The sequence below is a fragment of the Nyctereutes procyonoides genome, unplaced genomic scaffold, assembly GCF_905146905.1.
Source record: "Nyctereutes procyonoides isolate TBG_1078 unplaced genomic scaffold, NYPRO_anot_genome, whole genome shotgun sequence".
Lineage (NCBI taxonomy): Eukaryota > Metazoa > Chordata > Mammalia > Carnivora > Canidae > Nyctereutes > Nyctereutes procyonoides.
The window spans coordinates 18,779,452-18,807,180 of record NW_026575135.1 but is presented as its reverse complement, the minus strand read 5'-3'; the positions used below and the strand labels follow the sequence as shown (position 1 = coordinate 18,807,180).

Sequence of the window (27,729 nt, the reverse complement as noted above, 5' to 3'; positions counted from 1 at the left end):
TCAAACACGAAAGCAATGCAAGCTTTCTCAGAATGTTGGAAGGGACTGAACCCCCTCCCTGTACTTCCATGAGCCTCTGAGAGTCATGTGGGGAGACCGGATAGCCTGAGACGTCATGTGGTTGACAAAAATATTCTATATAAGTTGAAACTAATGTTTTCACAGAGAAGTGTTTTCTATTGACTCTGCTTTCTCTTATCTGGAACATCACACTTTCATTTCTTTTGATGTATTTTATTGCAGAAACACAACATCCCCAAATGCAGAATTCATCAACTACAAAGAATAAGCACCAGAAAGCCTACCTTGAAATTGAGTAAATTTAATGGTCCCCATTCTCTCCCCATTCCGGAACACAACTTGACCCTAAAAACAAAATGAAACAAACAAGAACAAAAGAGAAATGCCATGTTAGCTTAAACACTCCTGATCTCAAATGAAATTCATTAATTGTACACTATGATATTAGTATTGGAAAAAATAGGTCCCTGTGGGGCTGCAGATGCAAAATTAAACTAGCTGTTTTAAAACTGGTTGTGACTATTTGGCTCATCTGAGGAGCATGAAATCAATAAGGGAATGAACACATGTGAATTAAAGCTGAGATGTGCATCATCATTATCATCATGATTATCCACAAAATCCACCAACGTGTCCTGTGCTATCCTGGGTCAAGGTCTTCCATGGTGCTGGAGGGATGGAGGCAGAGATGAGGCCCACAGAGCCTGGCCCTGACTCTGCTCTTGGGTCCTACCCATTAAGATGTGTGGCTCTGCTGAGGCTGTTTGGTATGAGGACCAGAAGGGGACTGGAGGTCAGTTAGGATTTCTTATTACAGGCAGAGAATGTTTTTGTAAGTTCTTCCTGAGTGGTGACATCAGCTGCAATTATAAATGGGCTATGGGGCAGCACAAAATGAAGCTTCTTGAGCCAGTGAGACCTGCCTAGTGTCACAGGCAGCTGAGCATCCCTCATTAAGGACCCCAGGGGCTACAGACAGTATCATCTGCTGCATCTGCCTTGCTGGCTGATCCTGGGCTTCCATATGCTGGGTTAAATAAATCGGGAACATAAAAAGGGGGTGTGGTCTCTCCTGGCTAATACAGGACCCATAGAAATTCTATCACCTTCTAAAGAAATCGACACATTGTATCAATGAATCTTTTTGGCAAGCTTGAGTGGAAAGGGGGATGATCCTCATTTTACAGATCAAGAAACTGAGACCAAGAGAGGTGATGTGCTCTATACTAGGTCACTGCAAACGAGGCTGCTGGGAGCCAAATCCGAGTTTGATTTTAATGCTCATGCCATTTCACTGCAGCCTGTTGCTCCTCATCCAGAAATAAATTCCTTCCTATCATTCCATTAATGTGCAATTAGGAAAAGCAATGGTCTTAAAGGGACACTGCTTTACCCTCACTATGCTCTTGCATCGTCAGGTCATGGCACAGACGATACTTTGGATCCCACTCAATTCTCAGGACAAAGCGCCAGGAGGTATCCTCCCTTGGTGGAAACCCAAAGTCTGAGGCCCTGTGGCTTTTCGAACAAATAGAATCACTCAACCTGTTCTCAGAATGAGAAACACCTCCTAAGGCCACTTTGACACCTTTTTGAAATCCTGTAGACAGCTGCAAGTGGTATTGGTTAGAAACTAATGCCCACCGAATTCCATATTCAGGTGACGGCAAGCAATTCCCGGGAGTGTGAAAACACTTCAGCGTAAGGTGAGATGGGAGCTGTGATTTTATTTCTAGGGATGATTGAAAAACACAGAACATCTTCTGAAATGCTCACTTTTATGCAAATAGAGCACTTTGCTGGGAAAGATGCAGACATGGTGGACAAGGAGGGCATTTCCTGGTTTGATTTCTTGGAGATCTAATTTGCCCATCCCCCTCCAAGCTCTGAAGAACTCCAAAGATATCTATATATAAAACGTGGACAAGTTCTGCAGAATATTTATTAAATTATAAAGTTTATGAAATGGTCTTCGAAGCTGGATGGAATGACACTGGATTGGAGTATGAGGTGGGGAATGAGACCCTCTCTTTACTTTGTAAACAAAACAAATTAGTCCATCTTTAAAGTAAGAGCTGTCACATTTTATTTTCCTCACAATAACTATTTTTACTAACAGCAGCTCCTTAGTCTCTCAGGTAATGCAGTGGAAGGAGGCCAGAGTCTGAGTATCACAAACCTGGCTTCAGTGCTCCCTTGGGCAAATTCCCAAGCACCTGAGTTATGGACCTCACGCAGCTCCTGACCTACAGCGGGCACTCAGTAAATGGCAGTAGTAATTTTTATTTTAAAAAAATCTAATAGGGCAGCCCGGGTGGTTCAGTGGTTTAGCACCGCCTTCAGCCCAGGGCCTGATCCTGGAGTCCTGGGATCGAGTCCCATGTTCGGGCTCCCTGCGTGGAGCCTGCTTCTCCCTCTGCCTGTGTCTCTGCCTCTCTCTCTCTCTCTGTCTCATGAATAAATAAATAAAATCTTAAAAAAAATCTAATAGCAGAGAACTGAAATAAAAAAGATTTTAAGCACCAGGAAGCTTTCCAACCCTTGGGAAGAGATTTTCCGTATCACACGGTTTCATTGGGCATAGGGATAAACTGTTGGGCCCTTGCCCACGGCGTCCTCACCTCTCAGAGACATCAGCCCCCAAGTGACTTAGTTCTCAAACCAAATGAGCCGCCATGTGCTTCACTGGTGGAGCCTGGTGAGGGGGCAGGCAGGTGGACAGGGCCAGGTCACACCCCCATGACTGGGCTCTGGAGGTGATTTTAAGTGCAGGGAAGAGCCCCGGGGGAGGGGGAGAAGGTTGAGCAAAGCAGTACTATGATCTGATATAAGATTCGAGAAGATAGCTCTGGGTACTGGATGGAGAAGGGATGACAGAGTGGAAACAAAGACGTAGAGAACCTGGGGGCTTTGGCAGCCGTAATGCTGGTGTGAGGGGCAGCGGCTCAGGCGAGGGTGGTGGCTGGATTCTCTCTCTTGCCAGCTCAGATGGCACCACCAAGGTGGCTGGGCACTGTGGCCTGGACAATAGCGGGCTTCCACCCTACCCCCGCCCTTCATCTGCTGGACACTGCAGTGAGCTGCCCCAGTGCCCCCTTGGGAAGGAGGCACTCACCTTCCCCAGCCGCCAAGGTGCCTGGCACCCAAATGGAACTGTGCCAGTGATGGTTATGCCCCATCCCTGGGGGCAGCCGATATCCAATAGTCGCAAAGGGACATTGCCTCAATTCAGGACAAACATGAAGGGCTATGGGATCCAGAGGTCTCTGTGGGATGACTGAGGCCCGGGTTACAGCTGCATTACTTCAGTTGTCCCTTGGCCACATCCCGCGTCCCTCCCTCCTCCCTCCCTCCCTCCCCCCAGGTTTTATTCCTGAGAGCCCTCCCTGACAGATTTCCTGTCTGCAAATCTTTGTCTCAGAATGTTTCCTGGGCAACCCCACCTAAGACCCTGCCATCAAAGGTCACTGGCACTATGCTGTCCTTGCAACCTGAAGGAGCCTGCGTGAGGAGGTGGTGGGAACAGAGCCGACGGATCCCGAGTGTCGCCCAGGCTTCAGCCTCACTGTGGCCTGGCATTTCAGCCAGGGAAGCGGGCTGGCTTGGCTTTCTTAAACCCCAGCTTGAGCGGGGACTTGTCTTGCTCCTCTCCCCACACACGTATTCTTTATGTATACAGGGTGCTCCTTAAGCTCTTCCGTGTGCGATCCCAGGGCTGAGGGTCATCACGTGCACCCGAGACCCATCCATAGGAGGCGCCGAATTCTGAAGCGTGGAGTCTGGTAGCTCTGGCTGGCGTGGTGGCCGAGTTCTGTCTGCGGGCTCACAGTCCACACCCGCTCTTCTCCACACTCCTCTGTGTTGCAGGGCCCAAAGTCCAGAAACCACATTTCCCACCATCCCCTGCCAGCTGGTTTCCATTTAGGTTCTGCTAATGAGAAGCATTCATGGGAGATTAGAAAGTACGCATAAGGGAAAAGCTATTTTTTTTTTTTTTTCTGCTTTGGCTGTAGCAGGAGGAGTTCTGAGTGCCTGCAGGTGTCCATGGGCTCAGCAGGCCCCCCACTGTCAGTGTGGGGGGCTCTGAGCTGACTGCTCAGTGGCCAGTGGTGGGGTCCCCACAGCAGCAGGATCAGCAGTGACAGGAGCCTTACAGGCCAGTGTCCTTGGGTCCCCATTATTTTATTTGCATTCCTAATCTGCTCTGGGGTCATTCTTGTAAAGTCCTCGGAAGTTAGAACCCATTACCATCAGCCTGCTGTCTAGAAAACAGAAATCACTTCATGCATTTCAGAGGCAGCGGCGACACCATTTCCCTTTTTGTTCCTGCAGCCCAAGGGGCTTGGTTGTTTCTGTAAATACTCATCTCCCGTGACAGCACCTTCCTCTATTGCTCCTCCACCCTTTTCCCCAAAGTTGTACCAGTTCCCTGTATTAAAGCTCCTTCTGAAATGCCTGAAGTGGTTTCTGTTTTCTTGACGGCATGCTGATTGATAATGGATTCTAACTTCTGAGGAGTTTATAAAGAATGACCACGGAGCAGATCTGGAATGCAAATAAAATAATGGAAGTAAAGCTGCCAAGTGGATAATTTATAAGGAACTTTTTTTTTTCCCCTGAAAAGAGATGTTGCTAATGTCAAAGAAGGCAGTCTGTTTCATAAAAGGCAATCCAAACAGCTCGGGCTGAATCAGGAGCAATAAACCTGTGTTTCTTTGTCGGAGAAATCTTCAGAATGCACAGGAAAACACACGGAAAAAACATACGCTTCAGCATTCACCGGTCAAGAGCCAACACGGCTCCCGGCCTGACCCCACATCGTCATGGAGTGCTTCCGAGTGTCAATTCTCCTCTTTGAAAAATAGGGAGCGCGGTACCTACTTGTCAGGCTGGTTTGCGAGAATTAAAGAAGGTATTTGTGAAGAAGGCATAACCCAGAGCTGCCTTGGACAAAGGGTAACTCATAATTCCTCCAGGTAATCCTGGTTAGCAGCATTTCACCTGGCGTCAGCTCAGAATCCCCAGGAAAATCAGTGGAGAGTGAGATGTCTACTTAGGATTCCAGCAGCCTACTCTTAGAAAAATTGTTTCCATTATTCATCTTTAATGTTTCACTACTAAGTAGCAGTACGATCTATTCCAGCAGCAGTTTATGAATTGTATGGGTGAAGCCCTACTTGGAACTTTTTTTTTTTTTTTCTCTTTCAATTTCACAGAGGAGGACCGGAATGGATGCCTTAGTCCCAAACATGATCTGATTTCAGGCTAGAGCTGGAGGCTGGACCAAATGAAGACTTGCTCATTTCAGCCTGATTGGAAGGAACCCTGGGCCCACTGAGGGACACAGTCTCTTAGATTATGGCACATTTAGGGAAGGATTTTCGCCTTTAATATGACTGCAAGTGCGCAGTTGTCTCTGTCAGTCGTGTTTGTCTCTGGAAAGTGTGAGCATGCATGCTCATCTGTGTGTTTGGTTTGTGCTGTAGGGAAACAAGATCTACCCTGACATGTTACACAGGCAGGGAAATCTCTCAGGAGATGGAAGTTGAAGGGTGACAGGAGCCCCTGGTCGGCACGCTGCTATCTATGTAGATGATCCAAGCCCACCTTGGACTGTTCTGCTACCAGCCCTCCAAACAGCACAAGGCTGGTCTCAAATAAATAATGAGGACTTGGAGAAAACACTGGGGTTTGAATGCTGGTCAGATTTTCCATCAAGGGTAGAGACCTTCATTATGTTGGCTTGAAGAAGAAGAAGAAGAAGAAGAAGAAGAAGAGAAGAAGAAGAAGAGAAGAAGAAGCCTTCTGTTTTCCAAGGGAGGGCAAGACGTAAAAGAGAACTATCAAACAATTGTGTATGTCTACCCACATGTTCTACAAAAGTGAAAAATATTTTTTTCTGCCTGTGCCTTAGGCTAAATTAAGTCATATTTTGCACACTACTTAAAATATTTTCTTACATGAAAATGCTTTTGATAGGCCCAAGTCTGGAGAAAATTTTGATGTATCCATTGAGTTTGGAGCAGTGGGTTTGCAGCAAATTAAGAGGAGGGAAGATGGAAGGTGTGGCAAGCCCCAATGCCACCCTTCTATTAGTGCGTAGTAAATGGAGAGGCATCTTTCTGAGGGACTGTGATCAGATGGCCTAAAGGGTTCCAAAGGTCACCAGCCACAAAGCAGAGTGGTGGCCTAAGGCAGGGCTGGATGCAATGGAGGGGAGAGATGAAGAGAAGATGGTGGGGTGGATGGGCCAAGAGAGGTGGATCAGCTCCTCTTTCCTTCCAGTCGTAATACAAGAGTCAACCTTGTTTAGAACAGCAAAATCTCAGAAATGAATGAAAGGTCCATAAAGTAGGGCAAGAGCCATGTAAAATAGACATGTGATAAAACATGATACATGCATTCAACCAACCAGCCCTGTTGAGCACCTAACACGTGTTGGGCACATCCTGGGCAGGCACCAGATAAAGGGTGAGCAAAGTCAACATGGCCTTAGATTGCACAGAGCTTGTAGTCTGGTGGGAGATGCAGACATAAATACATAACTACAACCTATAATATGTGATATGAAGGAAAAGAACAGAGTGCTACAAGAGTGAACTATGACAAAAACCTAATGTAGACTGTAAGTAAGAAGGGCTTTTCTAAGGAGGTGTAATTTGCACTGAGATCTGAGTTAGCTAAGAGTGTGGGAGAGAGGGTCCTGGGAAGAGGGATTGCACTGTGCAAAGTTTCCCAGGCAGGAGAGAGATTGGGAAGCCAGAGAGCGAAAGATCCCCATGGAGCTGAAAGAGGTCACTAGGGAGGAAATGAGCACGGAAAGTGATTGGTAAGGTGCACATATGCAAGCTCATGTTGAACCTTACAGGCTGTATCAAGGATGCTGCACTTAATCCTGAATGCAAAGGAAGCCACTGAAGGGTTTTAAACAAGGGGTGACTTAAACTTAGTCATACACACTTGAGCATTCTATTACAAAAATTACAAAGATTGACAAGATTTCGATTGCAGATGCTGGTGGGTTACCAAATCCATTTCCTTCTCCTCTGGAGCACATGTTTCCAGCCACCTTTATAGGTTGGGTGTGGCCATGTGACAACTCCAGCCAATGGAATGTAGGTAGAAGTCCCACAAGACCCTTCCTGCTCTTTCACTTCCCCCATCTGCCAACTAGATTCATAGGGTCTTTTAGTGAACTCTGAGGCGCAAGGCACAGAGATGGAAGAGTCTGGGTCCATGAGTCATCATGAGGAAAGAATTTCTACCAACCAGACACATTTCACTTTGGACTCTGCACATGGCAAACATCAATTATTACTGTGTTGATCCACTAAGACTCTGAGATGTCTTTGTTACATCAGCTAGTGTTACTTATCCTAACTTATAAGTAGAGAAGGGCAAAAATAATATTTACAGTACACTCACAATTATGCAAAAATCACTCCCACCAAATAAAAATATTAAAGCTAGTTGGTTTTTAGGTTGTGTGATTATCGCTTTTTCTTCTTTTTATCCTATCAATATTTTCCAATATGCTATAATGAGTATGTATTATTTTCCTAACAGAGAAACTTTATTAAAAACTTTTTTTGAAAAGATGTTATAAGAAGGCATTTTTTTTAACAAGCAAAAATAGCAACATCATCACCAACAAAATAATACTCCCTCTTGGAATAGATTAATTTTTACTGACAGCTTCGAGTTTTCGTGAGTAAGAGCCAGAGATCTGTGCAAGCATAAGCACATTTCCCCCTACACTTAGAAGAATGGAAAGAGCCATGAGCAACGGGTCTTCTGAACACATAGATGCAGGCTGTGCTTTGCTGTTTTCTAGGAAGGGTACCTGGGGATGAATCTTTTCTCAACTCTGTTCTCTGGTTTTCCACTGCAGAACTCTCAGAGATGACACCCTTCAAGTTAATTTTAGCTCTGCTGAAACATTTTTGTACATTATCTGAGATTTTTTTTCCTGGGGTTGTTCTTCATTAATCAATTCTCAACAGCAACCCTAATGCAGTGCACCGTGTGTTACCATTATGTCTATTTTACAGATGAGGCAACAAAGGCAGTGAAAGAAGAAATTTGCCTGGGGTCATGTGACTAGTGGGCAGAACCGGGATTCATCCCAGATGAGTCTGACTTCAACCTTCTGTTTCTAACCACATGCTACCCTGCCTTCTTGTGCAAGAACCACTCACTGATGGGAGAATGAGCTCTTTGAAGGGGATCAGAGTGAGACCCAAACAGCCTTGGTGGAGGGGGGGGGGGAGCAGGGGTAGAGTAGGAGGTTAGGAGGTAGGTGGAGGAGGAAGGAAGGTAGCTAGTCAGGGATGTGCTGATAAATGTTTAACAATGGGCTCTTTGGGTGGGAGGGGAGAGGACCCTGGGGGGCAGTGTTTGAGAATTTCCATATTGTAATACTCCCACCAAGGCAGATTTCCAGCTATCTACCATTTAACACCTGGCTCATCAATTCTTGATCATTTTACAAGTAGCTCTTGGCTCTCTTGGGAGCTTGTAGGATCTGGCTCCAGTATATTGTTGGCCAAGCCAGTCCTCTTGGGCTTCCATAGTAAAAAAAAAATGTGAGGAAGAATGCAAAATACTTAGTTTTCACCTGCACAAGGGGTGGGTAAGACTCTCTTCTGAGAAATGGGGAAAGGGACTTCATATCAGAGAGGGAAGAGCTGGCAAGAAGGGGCTTGTACTGGTTGCCTAATATTGTCTCAGCTCCCAAAACTGTACTGCTCCACTCTGTTCTGAACCAAGAGAGATGAGGAGCCCAAGGCAGAGGAGGTGGTTATCATGAAGATCCAAAGGTTATCACAGGTTGGGAGATCCAGACACCCCTGCAAGCTATTGGTACTGGGGTCTGTGTCCCCTGGGCTGAATCATGTTTGCTAAGACCATTTCTGCACAATTAAGCCAGAAAGAGTTTTGCACTTAGAGTGGGAGGTTCGGGGCTCTAGCTCTAGTCTTGTCACAAACATCTGTGTGCTCCTAATTATGTTCCTTCCTCTCTCTGGGTCTCAGTTTCTTCACAGAAAATGAGGGAGCAGTTGCCATATGCCGTGTTTGTTGAGTGCTCACTCTGGGACAGGCCATGTTTATGCTAGACCCTGGGGAAATGCATGATTAAGCCAAACTCCTAGTCTTCTAGAAGCTCCCAGTCTAATGAAGGTGACAGGCAAAAAAAGAAGTAGTTACAAGGCAGTGTGACAGGTGATAGGAGGGGGTGGGCATAGAGGTATGAGCACATAAGGAAGAGCACTCTCTCAAGGAAGGGCTTGGAGGGAACAGGAAAGAATGAGTGTCAGTTAGCTAGGCAAAGAAGATGAGAGGAATGTTCCAAACAGAGGGGAAAAGCACATGCAAAGGCCTAAAGGCAAAAAGAGAGCTCGGCTCTAAGAAGAGCCAGAAGGAAAGGCAAGGTGGCTGGTGAGTGATATGCAAGTGGTAAGGATGGTGGAGGCAAGGAAGGCAAGAATCATATCAGGCAGGGTTTTGGACCTCATGTTGCAAGTAGGGGCCACAGAAGGGCAGGAGGTAACATGTCCGATGTCCTCTTTAAAAAGAAGGAAATCCTGTCATTTGTGACAACATGGATAGACCTGGAGGTCATCATGCTTGGTGAAATAAGAAGGACACAGAGAGACAAATACTGCCTGGCATCACTTATGTGTGTAGAATCTACAATAGTCAAACTCACAGAAGCAGAGAGGAGAATGGGGATTGCCAGGAGCTGGAGGGAGAGAGAAATGGGGAGATGTTGGTCAAAGGGTATAAACTTTCAGTTACACAGCATGAATAAGCTCTGGGGGAGCTAATGTACAGCATGGAGGCTCTAGGTAACAATATTCTACTGTCAACTTGCAAAGCGTTAAGAGGGTGGATCTTAAGTGTTCTCACTACAAGAAAGCAAGAAAGAGAGAAAGAGAAAATGAGAAAATGGAAACTGTGTGAGGTGATGGCTATGTTAATTAGCTTGATGGTTGCGACCATTTCACAATAAATATGTATATCAAATCATCAAGGAGTATCCTTTAAATACATATAAATCCTATTTATCAAGTATGCCTCAATAAAGCTGAATAAAAAAGCTACTCTGGTGCTGTACCTTCATTAGACTGGAAAATGAGTGGGCATGAGGGGAGACTGAGTGCAAGGAGGCCAGTTGGAAGCTACTGTGGAATCCAAGTGAGAGAGGAGGATGACATGCCGGGAGAGGAGTCCATAATTCACAGGATGGGAAGGAGGTGAAATCCACAGGGCTTAGAGATGCCCCATTTGAGAGCTGAGGAAGGTGGAGAAGTAAAGAATGGCTTTCTGCTTTGGCAGACAGATGGTGGTGCCCTTCTTACCTGCGTAGCCGGCAGCGGGACATGCCCTAACCAGTGAGTGGGGTCTTTGCCCAGCTTCCGGGGTGGCCAGTTGAGCTTTACAGCTCTAAAGCCACACATCATGAGACCCTCCTCCGGACCTTTTGCCCCCACCCACTGCTCCTCTTCTTTCCTGATCATTTGCAGATGCAAGCATCCCCATGATTAGAAATATTTAATTTTGCTTTACTGTATGTTCTATTTTTGTTAAATAGATTAGTCTCCACCAGGAAAACCAAATTGCTGACCAGTCGACCTGAAAGTCTGAGATAGGCAATTTGCAATCTGTTGGAATCTTCACTTTAAGCCAGAGTGGGCTGCAGGCTGGCCTGGGGCTGGGGTGGGGGTGGGGTGGGGAGGGGGAGGTGGGGAGGGAGGTCTCAAACAAGGCAGCTGGTACTACAGCAGTCCAGGCACCAGGCCAGAGGGCTCAGCCCGCAGGGTGGCCAGGCGGAGCGCGAGAGATGCGCGCAGCAAAGGAATGGTACAGGAAAAATGGGCAGGGCTGTGGGGGTCCTGGAAGTCAGAGGGCCCTGTGCTGGGAGGTGGGCCACCTGGCTTCTAGTCTGGGGCCCCCTCATCACTTCGGTGGTGGTCTCCTGGCCTATAAGGAGCTCAAGTTTGTATTACCTGACAGCTGGGCCCAGAATCCCTCTCAAGAGGAAATGATCTTGGTGTAGGAAGATCTTGATTAGCCTCCTGGGTGGAAGGTAAGAACCTCAGCAGGGGGAACAGGAGGGAGCTATATTCTCCCCAGAGAAGAAGGCCCAAAGAAGGGCAGGAGGCCCGGTGAGACCCAGCAGGGGAAGCGGAAGATGGGGAGGCTGGGGAGCATGAACTGGGTCAGGTGTAAGCAACGTCCAACTTGAAGTCATCAAATGACATTGCGTGGTGCAAACCCCCTCCGCCTGGCCCCCAAGTCTTCCCTGGGACCCCTCACAAGCCCTTATAAAAGAGGCTGGCTCTCAGGTCTGTGCGGTTTTGTGTTGCGTGGCTGCCGTAACGGAGGAGGGGTCTGCATTCCCTACATGGACCAAGGGGGCCCAGGTCTGAGGAAAACATCAGGGATCTGGGATGGTCTGAATCCTAAATGAACTCAGCTCAAGTGGAACCATGAGAGCGCAAGCCCGCAGGAATGTGAAGAAATCCTGAGGTTGGTCGTGCTCATCCCTGAACCGAGAGATGGAGCTTCCTGAGAAGCTTTCCAAGCTCCCAATGGCTGACATCAAGTTACACAGAGAGGCTGGGGGTGGGGTGGGGGAGCAGGAGGCTCTCAAAATCTTGAGTGTGCCTTGGTTTCTCCATCTGTACAACAGTCTGGGTGTGAGTCTACATCTGTCAATGGGTATGTAAGTTGAAGTGTATGTCACATGAGGGCATATATATGCGGCAGGGCAAGGGCAAGGCATACTGATGTGACTGTCTCCCAGGCTTCTCCCAGCCTCAGTGGCCCTCAGCTCTTAATCCCAATGAGTCACCAGTCCCACCTTCCACCTCGGCAACAGCGGACTGGGCTGGCAGGAAGGTGTCCTGGCACGCCTGATTGAGAACCCATTCTCCCTCTTGGCTCAGCTTTCCCGTTAGAAACCCAGATGGCTCCATATGGGGGTTGGGGACTATTCACTTGGCTTCATGGGCTAAGCCTAAAAATCTTCCATCAATTAAAAAATCTTCCATCAATTCTCCCGGGAAGGAAACAAAGAGACAGGCATCAGCAGGGGAAAAATCTGAGAGGGAGGGAAGGGCGGCTATTGGCAGCCCTGCCTACTGAGGTGGTCTCAGGCTGAGGAGGGTCAGGAGGCTACTTCTAGCAGCAGAAACCAGAAGGGAGGCTGAGAAATGCCAGGAGTGGACTTGAAACAAACGCAGTGGGTGTCTGAAGCTGTTTTCAGGCTGGAGTGAGGCCAGTGGAAGCTCAGAAAGATAAATCTAGGAATCTTTTTGCATAAAAAGGGTTCTCTCTTCCCTCTTGCCTCTGGCGTGGGCTTGAGGGGTCCTTCACTCCTAACCACAGGGGCTCTTCTAAGACCATTGCTTGACTTATGGATCCAGCTGGTGAATTTAAGTCTCAATTTCCTATATTGATAGGATTTGCACTGGGTTTATAGCTGTTGAACACCGTGCAGTGGGCATTTATTTTTCTGGCTCACCACTTAATCCCCTTTGAATGATAATAGTACCCCGATTTTAATTTAGAGATGATGTTGGCCAGGGGCTGTGATAGCCACATTCTAAGATGGCCCCAGTGATTCTCACCCACTGGTATTCACACCCTGTAAAGTCCCCTCCCACACTGAATAGGGCTGGTCTGTGTAACCAGTAGGATATTACAGAAATGGCAGTGTGTGGCTTCCAGAACTAGACCATACAAAGACACTGAAGCTTCAGACTTGCTTTCTTTTGGATCACTCATGCTGGTGGAAACCAGTCACCATATGATGAGGATACCCAAGCAGCCCTATGGAGAAGTCCATGTGCTGAGGACCTGAGTCCTTCTGCCAATAGCCACCATTAATTTGCCAGTCATGTCAGTGGGCCATCTTGGAAACAAATCTCCAGCTCCAGTAAGTCTTAGGATGACTGCAGTCCCATCTGGCCTGCAATTACTTATATTAAAAAGCCTAAGCCAGAACCTTCCAGCTAAGTCATTCCCTAATTCCTGACCCACAGAAGCTATGTAGATAATAAATCTTTATTGTTGCTTTCAGCTACTATACTTTGGGATAATTTGCTATGAAGCAACAGATAACAAATACAAGGTCACAGGAAGTAAGAGAATTCATCCTGCATGGTTCAAAAGAAGACACTTAATTAAGGACTACTACAGAGTGAGGGAGCAGATTATGGGAACAGACAAAAGACAGTGCTGTGCCCATAGACTAGCAATGGCAGGAGCTGTTATATCCCTCAGAGCAGAGGAGCAAGGGAAGAAATAGTGTCCTCAGAGCTTCATAAGAGTGGAGACACAAAGAAGATCCATAGCTTTGAGGAGGGCACATTTATTTCAAGAGATACAGCACTAAAGCAAGGTTGGGGGCTGCACCCTGACCTCTCTCTCTCTCTCTCTCTCTCCTCCAATCTCCTGCCTGTACTTCCCATTGGCTAAATCTACCCAGAAGCCTGAGGACAAGGGGTCCTGGGTGACGCTGACCATAAGAAAAGCTTCCCAGGGCACAGAGAAGGGCAGAGAATGGATATGCTGGAGGAGTGAGAAGAGAGAAGAGCCAACTGAGACCCACCTGGCCGCACTCTGAGGCGAAGAAGTTCTAGGAAACTTACTCTATGTAGAGCTGAATCGCGTGACTTAGACTAAGCCAATCAGTGTGGTCCTCTGCTTATAGTGATTGGTTCAGGGACCAGTACGTGACCCAAGCCAGCCAATCAAGGCAAAAGGGACTCACTTCCAGGGATTTTTTTTTGTTGGCACTGCTGCAGGAAGGAGCCTCCTCTTTTGCTGGACATGGTACAGTGATGATGGGATCCAGAAGTAATGTGCATTGGCTGAGCATGGAGCTGGCACAGGAGAAAGCAGCCCCTGGGACGGAGAGATGGAGAAGCCTCATCCTGGACTTCACTGTTATCTTTGAATGAGGACGGTTTTCTATTACTTGCAGAAGAGTCCTGAAGGCACGCTCTCATCCAGAGAGCCCCGATGATCCTCATAGCAGCTCTTTGGGGTAGGCTGGGCAGAGATCATTAATCCCATTTTACACATGGAGAAAATGAGGTTCCGTTCTCTTTATCACTTGGCAGCTGGCTCATTTAAATTCATCATTAAGTTCACTATACTAGCCTAGGTTTTCAGAATATATTTTGTCCTCACGTTACATGACTGTAGATTTCAGGGGCCTTGCTGTGTATATGCCTGTTATCAAAAGCTGCTTCAAACCCTCTTTAGAAGTAGGTGGCACTCAATTATTAATTTTAATCAAACAAGCAAACAGGTCGTGGTGGTTAGGAAGGTTTCCCAAGGTCACACATCTTTCAGGGGCGGGATCTGAGACTGGAAGGCAGGGCTGATGCAGGTCCCCAGGCCCCTTCTTGTCCCAAATGGGAAACGTCCTCCTTTCAGTACTTTTTTTTTCATACTCTCCTCTTCTTCCTGCTTCTGCATTAAACCGATACTCCTGGGAGTGCAGTGGGAAGGCTGGTCATGGGCAGGTGTGGTCAAGGCTAGCCTGCTAAGGACAGGTCAGTTGCTCCATGGTGCCCTACAAGTTTGGAGCCACGCAGGGGCACTTTTCAATCTGGTAGAGGAGGCAAGAAAGAAAACATCTCCTGACAACTGACTTAGCCAAAGACCTTTCAGGGCTTACTGAGATCAATGAGATCTGGTCTCTGATTTCTCTGATGGTGTGTCTCTGCCTCTCCCCTCACTGACACGTTTGAGCTATACTGGCCTCCTCACACTTCCCACATACTCCAGCTTCTTTGCCTGCTTGATAATTTTGACCAGATATCAGACCATCATTGGGTGCTAGATATTTCTGAATATTCCTTTAAATATTCTTAAGCTTTGTCCAGGACATAGCTAAGTTAGCTGAAATGAGTTTGACCCCTTGCTTCTAAGCCTTATTAGGTGAGATCAGAGCCACCTTTAGTCTAGGGTTGATTTTACCCTCACTACTGTGACAATAGCCTTCTGAGTCTCTCCCTGTGCATTATGAAGTTGTTCCACCCTGGCTGGTGAGAAGAGAAAAGATTCCTGGCCTTGCATGAGCTCTGAGGATCCTCTGCTGGTGCAGTCCCAGGTCTCAGGTGTTTCCTTACTCCATCAGCAGGTGCCAGTGAGCCCACAGCTGAAGACTTGAGGCAGCCCCTTGCAGCTCTCGGCTGCCCTCCCCTCTTCATGTAGCTCTCTTTCCTCTGCTACTCTGCCCGCAAATTCTAGCCTTCCTAGTCTCTCTTCATTCAAATTTTCAACTGTCTCAATTCAGATTATCAGCTTGGTGGGCCACAGGGCCATGTCTGGGCCACCCTTCCTGTGCCATGGCCTGGCAACTCTCCAGGTAGTAAGCTGGACAATCATAAGGCTCACATCCTTTGTGTCCCTTCTCTCAGGGATCACTCTCCTCTCCTGTCTGTAGTCTGGGGTTGGAAAACTGTTGTTTCACATGATTTGACTGTTGTTTTTTTTTTTTTTTTTTTTTTTTAGTTGCTCAAGGCAAGAGGATAAATCTAGTCCCTGTTACTCCTCCATCTTGGCTGGGATTAGAAGCTCCTCCTACCCCAAGTGCTCCAGACACTGTCACCGATGCTTTCACGCTGGTTCCACCTGCCTGGGTCACTTCTCCCTTAGTCATGGCACAGCTCCCCCTTGCCCCACCTTCCTAGGGTGGCCTCCTCTGGCCATCCTGTTTAAAACTTTTCTCTGCTTCCCCTCCACTGGTGCCATTGCCAATTCTCCTTTCTTTTTTCTTCTTTAAATAGCAACTGCTACCTTCTCACATACTATATAATTTACTTACTTAATATGTCGATTATTGACTCTCTCCTTGCACTAGGTTGTAAACTCTTTGAAGGAAGGGATTTCAGTTTGTTTGGTTCACTACTGTCTTCCTGGCTTCCAGTACAGTGCTTGGCTCATGGTAAGTTCTCAAAAATCACTCTTTGAATAAATCCATGGTTGAGAAGATGATAATAAGAAAAAAAAAACAAAAACAAAAACAAAAAGACCCAATAACCCATAAGTGCAGCTGCAAAGGTTGAAAATTTGATGTGTGTGTGGGAGAGTAGCTAATATCCCTCTGTGTAAAGAGCAGCATGAGAGAAATAGCTGGAAGCACACGTTATGGCTGGAGGTGAGTTCCTAAAATGCCAGGCTCTATCCTGTAGGCAGTGCGGAGCCATGGAAGGCCTTTAATGAGGAATAACATGGTCACAGATTATTTAAGAAGAATAATCTGGTGAGTGTAAAAGTGAGAGCCAGAATAAATGAGTGGCAGAGGAGGGAGAGAAGAGAGTGCTTGGGAGTTCAGAGAGTCAGCAGAGCTCAGCAGGTGGAGGGAGGAGTTGAGATGATACCTGTAGAGATTTGTCTGCAGAAACATGGCTGGTGTGACAGTGCAAACTTAGGTTCCAAAGAATTCCACCGAGGGAGGTGGGGGAGTGGATAAGAGTGTAAAAAACAAAACAAAACAAAAACCCAAACCAAGGGCATTAGAAGTGACTAACATCAGGCCTGAAACCCTCTTATGAACCAAGGCACAGTTGTCACTTCCCACCTCGTGAGCCTGGGCATGCCACAAGGCCTCTTGAACTCGGTTGCCTCTTCTTTAAAAGGGTGATGGGCACTGAGGGGGGCACTTGGCGGGATGAGCCCTGGGTGTTATGTTATATGTTGGCAAACTGAACTCCAATAAAAAAAAAAAATGGTACTAAGCACGTCTGCTTCACAGGTAGGGCTTTTTCCCAGGAAACTCAGTACTTCAGGGGCTTAGTAAATGTTGGTTCCCATCTTGAAAACATTTCTTTTTTCATTACTTCAGAGTCACAAGAGGCCTTAAAGGCCCCTTCTCTGACCATGCCAGCCAATACCCCCTCATCCTATAGATGAATGGAGGCACAGAGCTCAGCCCCAACTGAGATCCGCTGACTGCCCCATGGGGGAGACATTTGGTAAGTCCCACTTCCTGTGATGGTCACTACTCCTCATAAAAGTTGGGCTGAGGAGAGTGAGCCCAAGAAGAAGACACCAAGCTGAACATCTTCACATCCCATTGCTGGGGGAAAATAGGACATGTTTCTACTACACTGAAGTTTAGAACCTCAGAATACTCCGTTCACAAGAGACTATAATTCCTAAGACAGCTGTCCAGCGGCTAAGGTCATTAAGCATGGATTACGAGGCAGCTCTTCATAAGCTAGTTGATAGAATTACTCGATTTGAGGATGAATAGGCAATTTTTCTGGTACATTTCGGAAAGCACTATAGAGCCTGTACATACTGCAGGGACCCTGCCAGATTGCTAAAGGGGAATTGACAGTGGTTCCATGGATTAACTATCACCACATATGGCCTACTAAAGACCCTGTGTGCCTGAGGGAGTATCTAGGTCACTGTTTTATCACACCCTGTGGGCCTGTAAAAATATATTTGTGCATATATATGTATGTAGATCATATATCCATATGCATATACAAGATTCTGCATTCTTCATATTATTACACTAAGGGTCTACTAGAGTCACAGTCTAGGGCTGATCTGTCACAACAGTCATTACTTGTATGTACCCTAGGGTCTTAGACCTCAAGAGTTTTTCAAGCTGGCCTCTAGCCCATGTTAGGCAATGCCCTACATATTTTTTTCCTGCATACTAAAAGTTAAATGACATAATATGCCCTCAGTTAACTGGACTCCAACTAGTGGGGATCCAGCTCACTAGAGTCTGGCATTGAGGAGAAAGAAGTTCCTCCAGGCTCAGAAGATTGAGGCTTACAGGAGAGCAGGACATGTTCTCTTCCTTCCCTGTTCCATTCATTTCCAAGTGAGAATCAGAGTCCATCTAAGATAGAATGGGGCAGAGAGAGAAAGAATATTAATAATGGCTGAGAGCCGACAGGTGCCAGGTAGTGATGTGTCAATTAGTCCTCATGACAACCCTGTGAGCCAAGTATTCATATACCTATTGTACAGATGGGCAAAGGGAGTCCAAGAACTTATTAGCTTATTAAGTTCCTTGGCTAGTAAGGGCCAAGACTGGAATAAAGTCTAGGTCTTTTAAAGTTAATATGTTATTTAAGTCTTTTTTTTTCCTAGACCGAGACCTAAAGTAATATATAGTTATTGTAGAAAATTTGGAAAAGAGAAATAAGCAAAGAGAAAGAATTCTACCCAGAGACACCACAGTTAACATTTTGGAGTACTTCTTCTAGTCATTATGTGTTTAAAAGTTTGCTGCCAAAAGTGCGGATTTGCCATAAACACCTTTGCAATCTGCTCCCTTTTTCACTAAACAAAATATTATACGTACAATCTTCTAAGTCATTAGTGCTCTGCAACAACTATTTCTAATAGCTGCCAATAATTCTACTGTATAGATGCATCAACATTTATTTAGCTCAGCCCAAGCATTGGACATTTTGGTTATTTATAGTTTTTCCCCTGTCCACACCAAGACAGACCATGTTTCCATGAGCGCTCTACCTGGCTATGTCTTTGCCCCGTATCTCCGCTGTTTCTTGAGGAAAACTTCTGAGAGCGATTGTTTTTTAAGTCAAAAGGGATGCACTACTCCTCTTAGAGGGCAGGGTCCAAGTGCTTATTTCTACAAAACATTCTCCTCCCAGCTCCCACTGTCTCTGACTTTCCAAACCTCATCTGTCCTTTGAGGTCCAGCTCAATTGTCTTGACCAGAAGTTTATTCTTCTGGCCTAGGATTGACTTCAAATGTTAAACCATGGTGACTGAGACTCCTAACTCTGGGAAATGAACAAGGGGTAGTGGAAGGGGAGATGGGCAGGGGGGAGGAGTGACTGGGTGATGGGTACTGAGGGGGGCACTTGATGGGATGAGCACTGGGTGTTATACTATATGTTGGCAAATCCAACTCCAATAAAAAAAGTACAAAACCCCCCTCAAAACCATGGTGACCAATAGAATATGAGCCACATATGTCATTTTAAAGAACCCAGGAACCATATTTAAGAAGTAAAAAATAAATGGGTGAAATTAATGTCAATTTTTAAATTTTTAACCCGATTTATCCACAATAATCTCATTCCAATCATAATCAATATAAAAATTATTAATGAGATATTTTATATTTTTGGGGGTACTAGGTTTTTTAAATTGGTGTGTTTTTTTACATTTATGTACCAGCCACATTTTAAATGCTCTTGAAAGAGGCGAGGGGTGATCACACTGAACAGCACAGGTGTAGAATGTGTCTTACTCTCTCCCATATTCCCACAAACATGGGGCCTGGTATGAATTAGTCAATCACTGAAAGAATGAATGCCCCTCCTTCTTCTGGTCTCATCCTATCTCTAGCAGGTAGTGATTCTCTCTGCTATGACACCCTTGAACCTTGAAATAGTCCTGGAAGTCTCTCCAAAGTATAGGGGTGCTTAGATGGCTTAGTTGGTTGAGCGTCTGACTCTTGGTTTTGGCTCAGGTCATGATCTCAGGGTGGTGAGATCGAAGCTTGCATTGGACTCTGCTCAGTGCAGAGTCTGCTCAAGATTCTCTCTCCTTCTCCTTCAGCCCCTCCCCTGACTCATGCGTGCACATGCACTCTCAATCTCTCTCACACACAAAATAGGTAAATAAGAATCTTTAAAAAGAAAACAAAACAAAAAAACAAAGTATATCCAGTCTCTTCCAACACACAGCTATGTAATAATAGGGGTCACTACTGCACCTAAGACAGGACTCAGAGCCTAGCCCTGTCAGATGCTTGATGAGGCCACAGCCCCCAGACAATGAAATGTTTGGTATTGGTACTTAGGTGTGTTAGGTAGGGAGTGGGGGCTGAGAGGACAATGTGGTCACTGTCTCTAAGCCTGACCCCAGGGATTGAACCCAGTAGGAAGCTAAGGGAACTGTGTTCACAGACAAGCTTGCAGAGCTCAGGACACAGCACGTGAGCTCCGGGCCCAGTCAGTGGCATGCTAGGAAATGCTTAACATAAAGCTCTCCAAGGAGGAGGCGGAGAAGTCCTGATTTGTAGCGTTCGCTGATTACTGTGGTGTAAATACTCCTGTCGCGGCCAGTTTCACACTACTAATGTGACATCACAGAGTAGGAAGTTGGGAAGACATGTACACAGTTGGCTCTAACCAGCCGAGGTAAGTCAGCTCCCACACAGCACTGAGCCCAGCTGAGCAAGGGCCAGAGTGGCCTTCTCCCCCAGAGAGGACTGAGGGATTAAGGCCCTGTGGGGGCCAGGAGGAACAAAGATCTGGCAATCCTGTGCTGAGAGGCCTCCATGAATGGCTTTCAGGCACTGGATGTCACCAAGGAGCTGTGGCCCTGGGCCAGGCAAGGGACCATTTGTGAAGACACTGAGATGCTTCCAGGGTCCCAGAGGGAAGACTAGAGGAATGCTGGGGGGGTGTGCTGGACTTGAGGTCACCCTGTTTGGCAGGTAGGGGCAGCACAACACAGAGGATTCCCTGGCACTGGCATTGTAACCTCATTTGCAGACAGGCCAGAGTGGGTTCTAGCCATTTGCATTAAGTCTGCTTCCCTATGGACCGCAAGCACCTAAAGGCTCAGATAGAGGTGTCCTGCACACTTGCATTCTTGGCTTTTACCAAGCACACCTTTCTTTGCATCTGCCTGTGTGGAATATTTTTCTGCAGGATCGGGAAGGGTAATTAAGCATCCAGTTTCCCCTGGACCACCATGAACAATTTTCACATTTTCCAGATGGTAAACCGCACAGTGGATAGCTCCCTTTCTTTCATGTTTACAGTATACGGAACTTGAGAGCCATTCAGTTCAAAATGAGAAGTAACTGCATTAGAAAGTACACCCCTGATCACCCCTTCTTTTCTGTCATGACTGGCATTTTTTCCTCCCAAAACATGCCTCGAATCCACCTGCTTCTCTCCCTCCCCACTCACCACAGGTTAGTACCAGTGTCCCCGCAGGTGCTCTTGCTTCTTTCTAATCTGTTCTCTCCACTGCAGCCAGGGGAAGCTTCTTAAGAACAGCAATCAGTTTCTCCCTTACCAGACATGCTTCCACAGGGTCTCACTCATCTTAGGATAACAGGGGCATTGTGATCTGGCTTCCACCCAACCCCTCTAGCCCACTCTCCAGGCTCATCCTGGGCCACTCCGTTCCAGCCGCATTGGCTTTCTTTTGCTTTCTCAAAGGTGCCACACTTCCTCTCACTCCAGGGCCTTTGCATTCGCTCTTGCCTTTCCCAGGAATGCCCTTCTATCCCCTTTGCCTAATTAGCTCCTACTTATTCTTTGATCTCAACTCAAAGTCATCTCCTCAGGGAAGTCTTGTCTTGTCTTTTCTTTTTCCAAGGAAGTCTTTCCCGTTCCCTAGTCTTGGTCAGGCCTCCATGCCATAAGTTCTCAAAATACCCTGTGGGCTTTCTTCAGAGCACTTTCCACAGTCTACATTCAAATAGTTACTCAGGTAAATATCTGCTTACCATCTGTCTCCTCATTTGCCTTGCCCAACACTGTATCTGTAGCATCCCTCTCCTCATGCCTCTCATACTACAGGTGGTAGGAAATATTTGTAGAAGGAATGAACGAACAAAGGGAAACAGCCACTTCCCTGTGGTTGTGCCAGGTTTTTACACCATGGTTCCATCACTGATAATCAAAATCCCATGGCCCAGAAAGGGTGTTTTATTAGTTCTCGGACATACAGTTAATTTTTTCACTATATCTGATTTCTCCTCTTATTTAAGACAAAAACAAAACAAAACAAAAACAAAAACAAAGCAATACATGGTGCCACCATGGCACCTGTGAAAGGCTTGGAGTGAAGGGGAGGCAAAAAAAGAAGCAAGTTCTGAGGCTGACCTTTGACTGCACCCCACCCTGTAGAAGATGGAATCATGGATGCTGCCAATTTTGAGCAGTTTCTTTGAGAGAGAATCCAAGTGAATGGCAAAGCTGTAAATCTTGGTAGAGGGGTTCTAGCCACTGAAAGGAGGGAGAGCAAGATTACTGTAACATCTGACATGCCTTTTCCCAACAAGGTATTTGAAATAGCTTATCAAAAAATATCCAAAGAGAATAATCTCTGTGATTGGTTGCATGGAGTTGCTACTGGCAAAGAGAATTATGAATGGTGTTACTTCCAGATTAACTATGATGAGGATGAGGAGGAAGATGAAGATTAAAATTCATTTATCTGGGGATCCCTGGGTGGCTCAGTAGGTTAATCATCTGTCTTCCACTCAGGTTATGATCTCAGGGTCCTGGGATTGAGCCCTGCATCAGGCTCTCTGCTCGGCGGGGAGTCTGCTTCTCCCTCTCCTTCTGCTCCTCCCCACTGCTTGTGTTCTTGTTCTCTCTCTCTCAAATAAACAAAAATCTTAAAAAAAATAAAATTTATTTAACTGGAATATTTTTTTTTGAGTTCTGGAATAAAACTTGGGAACCAAACTAAATAAATAAATAAATAAATAAATAAATAAATAAATAAAACAAATGATATAGAGAAATGATGGCTTTCTTTCTTCTTCTACTGGGGGATCCCTCAATCATACACTGCACTTTATAGTTTGTAACACACCTCCCTTAATTCATTTTCAGAGCAACCCAGCAAGGGGCCCTTGATCACTGGTTTCATTTTGCAGAAGAGAAGGCAAAAGATTAGAGACTTCTCCAAGGTCACCACTGCTAAGATGGAGGGGACAGCACGCAAACCTAGGTCTGCAGACTCCACGTCCAGTGCTCTTTCTGCCACACTGAGCTGCCTCTCCCAGGATGGTTAATGAGCCACCCAAATGAGATAGTGTCACTTCAGTTTTGCCCGGCATTTTTCACCAGTGCTTTCAGAATCATTTTTGCAACTGGAACATTTCTTAAAGGAAGAAAACTAGTTCATCACAGTAATCAAGTCTGTCATAGAGGATGTGTGATGATGTTTGAAAATATAATCCTATGTACATCAGAACTGACAACTCTGAAACATCTCTAGGCTAAATCTGCTAATAACAGTCTTTAGCATTCAGGTTGGCACTCACATCAGTTGGTGTGATACATTTCACAGCAGAAATGCCCTAACAAGGAACTTCCTCAAAGAGGAACAGGGTAGAGGACAGATTTTAATGAGGCCCGATCCCTGAAAGGGTGAAGTGTGAGTGAAGAATAATGGCATGAAATGAAACATGTATTTCCATGAGTCAGTTGACAAGATGGGGTCTCACATCAGAAAATACAGCGAACACTCTCTAGAGGTCAGGACTTGTACAGAAGAGGAGTCAAGACATCAGGGCCATCACCTCTGTAGATTCTCCCGGAGAAAATGTGTTTTGATTAGAGCGAAGCAGACACATAGGAATTGCAATTACCTCTTTTGGTCCTGCTGCTCACTCACTCACTCCTTCTCACCCACCTATCTACCCACTGACCTACGTACTCATTTGTCTTTGTCTAGCCACTGACCTGCCCATCTACCCACCTGCCATCACTCCATCTATGCATCCATCCATCTACCCACACACCTAATCCACCCATCCGCCCACATACTCATCCATTCACCCATCTATCCTTGTATATTCCCATCTCTCCATCATCCATTCATATATCCAACCACCTACCTACAAATCTATCCATCCATTCACCCATCCACTCAACCTTCCAACTGTCTACTCATCCACCCACTCCGCGCCCCCATCCACTCACCCATCCCACCAGCTAACTGATCTTTCCTTTATATCTACTGTGTATAAAGCTCTTAGGAGATGTTGAGGAGGTGAGGGACAGGTGGTGATAAAAATCTCTGTGTTGTATTTGTTCACTGACCATGAGCTGAGAGCCTAGTATAGGCTAGACTGTGAGCTAGCAACTGAGAATAATGGGGTCTTAGAAAGGTCTTTCTAAGACCACACCCTCAAGAAGTGGGTAGGAGAAGCCTCCATCATAAAGCTAACCAAGTACTCAGAGTCAAGATGATGGCACAACAAGGACGAGAGCAAGGATTTCCACACTGTGCTGCCTGGGGTCCATGGCCAGGTTCCAACAGCTGGCACAGGCAGCTTACCCAAAGCAGCCTGGCTCTTGTTCATTTAATGGACACCACCCCCTGGCCAAACACCATTTTTTTTATTACTAAGAATGCACAGAATGTGGTGAAAGGGCATGAAACAAAAAGGCTATTAATCCTACCACAAAAATCTGATGTGTTAAAGTACAGTACTGTTTACTGCTTTGGAGACGAGACCGGCTGCCCAAGATGACCAATGTTCTGCTGTTGGTTTCTCTCTCTCTCTGTCTTTCCCACTCTTGTGATTCATTTATTTGAGTCCTTTGAAGAGGACGACCAAAGTGCCTTTCCAGATAAAGATAAAGCGTATGAAACCCCCGTGATGTGTGTATCACCTTAGTGATTTTTGCAGCATCCACGTACCATCTGTGCTTTCCTTTACTAAATATCTGCCTCTTAAAAAAAACTAAAAAAGAAACCCCTTCTTGCTACCTCAAGCGCTACTTATATTTTTATTGTACACATTAAAATCAAACACAGCTATTAAAATAACGAATGTAGGTCTGGGTCCCAGCTCCTGGGACCTCCTGCACCTCTCCTGCCTCTGAGGTGCTGTGCTTGGACCTGCTGCTGAGGTTGCTATCCTGCCCTGCCTGGGGGCCTGACTGGGTTGTGCCAACCTGGGGGCCCAGGCTAGCTTCCCTGTTAAGGCTTTGCTGCATCTTTGTTACTGCAGAAATTTGCTTGCTTATTTTTTAATAAATGAGGTGGGTTTATAGAGAAGTCTTCAAAGAGGCCAATTTTTTTTTTTTTTTTTTCTGGAGAAGGAGGAGAGAGAGAGCGCACAAGCAGGGGGAGGAACAGAGGGAGAGGGAGAGAATCTCAAGCAGGCTCCACACTCAGTACAGAGCTCGGACTCTGTACCCTACATGCAAAAACCTCTTTAAGCCCCATGACCCTATACAGTAGGCTTGTTGTTATCTGTAGGGTATCCTGGAGGAGCTCTGCTCAGCTCTCCTCTTTATGGCTGGAGCATCACCCTCCAGTTCCTGGGAATACTGGCGACTGAGGATCCCAGCTGGGTATCCTACTGCCAATTATCCTCCACTACGGGGAAGCTCCTTGCCTACAGAGACACCTGCCCTCCACTGTGAGGGCCGAGCCATGGCCAGTGACTAGCTAATGGGAAGCTACAAAGGCCCTGGCTCTATGCCTCACTGTGGACAACGGTGAGGGCCATCCCAGCTCCAGAGCACTCCCAGCATCAACTGTAGCCTCAACTGCAACCACATTTTGGATCAGCTTCTTGCTCTGCCCCAAGCTACTATCCTCACTCACTTACAGTGCATTTCCTGAGTTCACCCTCCCACAGATCTGCCGCACGCAGCACTCTGGCTCAGAGCCTATTCACAGGGAGCCCAATCTAAGGCATTATCCCCATTTTACAGACAAGAAAACTGAGGCACACAGAGATTAAGTTCTTGCCCAGGTTTACCTGCCTAGCAAGTGCAGCCAAGATGTGCATCTAGGAAGTCTGTCTCCAGAGTCTGCAATCCTAAGCATTTTACACTATTGCCTCCTAGGAAGGTGGTTCTGCCCCTCCCACACCTTCTTCCACGGTTTACAGTGCCCTGACTAGACTCTAGGCCTAGCAACTGAGTAATTTACCAATTACTGTTTATTTATTTATGAAAGACTTATTTATTTTATCGGGGGTGGGGGAGGGAGAGAGAGGGAAAGCCTCTGTGTGAGAGCATGGGGAGGGGCAGAGAGTGAGGCAGATAAGCACGGAGCTCAATGCAGCAGGGTTCAGTCTCATGGGCCTGAGATCATGACCTGAGCCGAAACTAAGAGTCAGATGCTCAACCAACTGCGCTACTCAGGTGCCCCTGCCAATTACTGTTTAAACAAAAATTCTAGAAAGCTTGAATTTCATTGAGAAAGAAAGAGGGTGCGGGGGGTTGCAGTTCCATGAGAAGATGGATCTTCCCAGCTCCCTCTGACCCCTGACACAGGGCTGGCCTCACATGGGGTCACAGCCGTGTGTGCAAGTCACCGCTGTACCAGCGCACATAGGCAGAGCGGGCATCCATCAGTGTTTAAAGCTGTGTGTCTTGTCAACTGAAATTTATGTTAGCTGTCCCCCCCGATGGCAGAAGGCTTCCCTCCTACTTAGCAAGTGCACAGGCTAACATACCTTGACACACATTGAGGGGGTACTCCAGTCTCCTACAAGAAGAAAAGCATGTGATGTGTTACGGGGGCTCTTCAGATTTGGTTTTCACACAGGATCGGGGTCTATCTTTATCTGAGTATTTTCCTCAATAGTGGGTATATCACTAATATTTAACTGTATGTTACTTTAAAATAAACTTAATTATTTACTTTAAAAATTTTGCTCACTGGATTCTCAACATTTTAAAATGTACATTCTTAAATTTCTGTATGAAACCTTTTGTTAGGCTAATAACTATTTGGCTAGCAGTAGCTTGCAAATAATTTTTCTCTAAAATTAGTCAGCAAACTACTTATATCTTTACAAATACTTTTCTTTTTTTTATCCATTTATTCATGAGAGACACAGAGACAGAGAGAGAGGCAGAGACATGGGCAGAGGGAGAAGCAGGCTCCATGCAGGGAGCCCGATGTGGGACTCGATCCTGGGTCTCCAGGATAATGCCCTGGGCTGAAGGCAGTGCTAAACCGCTGCGCCACCCGGGCTACCCTACAAAAATGTTCAATATAAATAATACATAAATAAAACCAGCTTTCCCATAATAAATAATAGTTTTAAAATGATCACACGGGACCCCCTGTTGGCTCAACCAGTGGCTCAGGTCATGACCTCATTGTCGTGAGATTGAGCTTTGCATCCCACTCCCGGCTCAGTGTGGAGTCTGCTTCAGATTTTCCCTCCTGCTCTCGCTCTCTCTCTCTCAAGTAAATATATAAATAAAATCTTTTTTAAAAAATGATTGCAGGGAATGAGGAGTTAGTGTTTAATGGGTACAGATGGCTCAGTCTGGGAAGATGAACAAGTCGTGGAGATGGGCAGTGGTGATGGTTGCACAACAAAGTGGCTGTGCTTGATGTCGCTGAACTCTGCACTTACAAAGTGGTTAAAACGGTAAATTTTATGTACATTTTATCACAATGAAAAAAAAGATGGAGTTAAAATGATTGAAAACCACTGCCATAGAAAAAGCTTAATAATGTGAGAGATCAAAACAAATAGCTATAAAAGAGTTTTTTTTTAAAAAAAGATCACAGCTGGGTGTGAAGGGTGGTACTTAAGTAGAGCAATCTGAATGATGAAGTTATGGGTGACTTTGACCTTCTTTTTGGTACTTGTCTGTACTTTTTACGTTTTCCTTCTAATCATGTGTTATCTTTGTAGTCCAGAAAGGAAACGTACATGTGATTTTTAAATACACAAATGAGAAGATGACGGAACATGGGGTTCTAATACCCTTGCTCCCCCAGTCAGGGAAGAAGTGAGTAAAATGTAAGGAGCTGCTTCCAGGGACTGGCTGGCCAAACCAAGAGGCATAGAACTTTCCCCCGGGTGGTAGAAACCAGCCGTCAGGGAGTTGCCCTCCTAGAGATGAGGGGTGGGGGGGCCCTGGCTCCAGCCTCACCTCTCAGGGGGGCCACAGATTCCCTACCTGGACAGTGGGTGGTGAGAAGAGCCAGTCTCACTGA

The 27,729-nt window shown here is 46.1% G+C and overlaps 1 protein-coding gene and 1 pseudogene across 1 annotated transcript in view; one reads left to right on the top strand and one right to left on the bottom strand.

The window, feature by feature from the left end:
• Positions 1–27,729, bottom strand: part of GABBR2 (gamma-aminobutyric acid type B receptor subunit 2) — a 348,476-nt gene that overhangs the window by 99,007 nt on the left and 221,740 nt on the right. The window contains exon 8 of the mRNA XM_055301415.1: positions 306–366. Within this exon, the coding sequence (XP_055157390.1) occupies positions 306–366 (61 nt within the window). The remainder of the gene's footprint in view (positions 1–305; positions 367–27,729) is intronic.
• Positions 20,161–22,216, top strand: LOC129494920 (60S ribosomal protein L22-like; annotated as a pseudogene).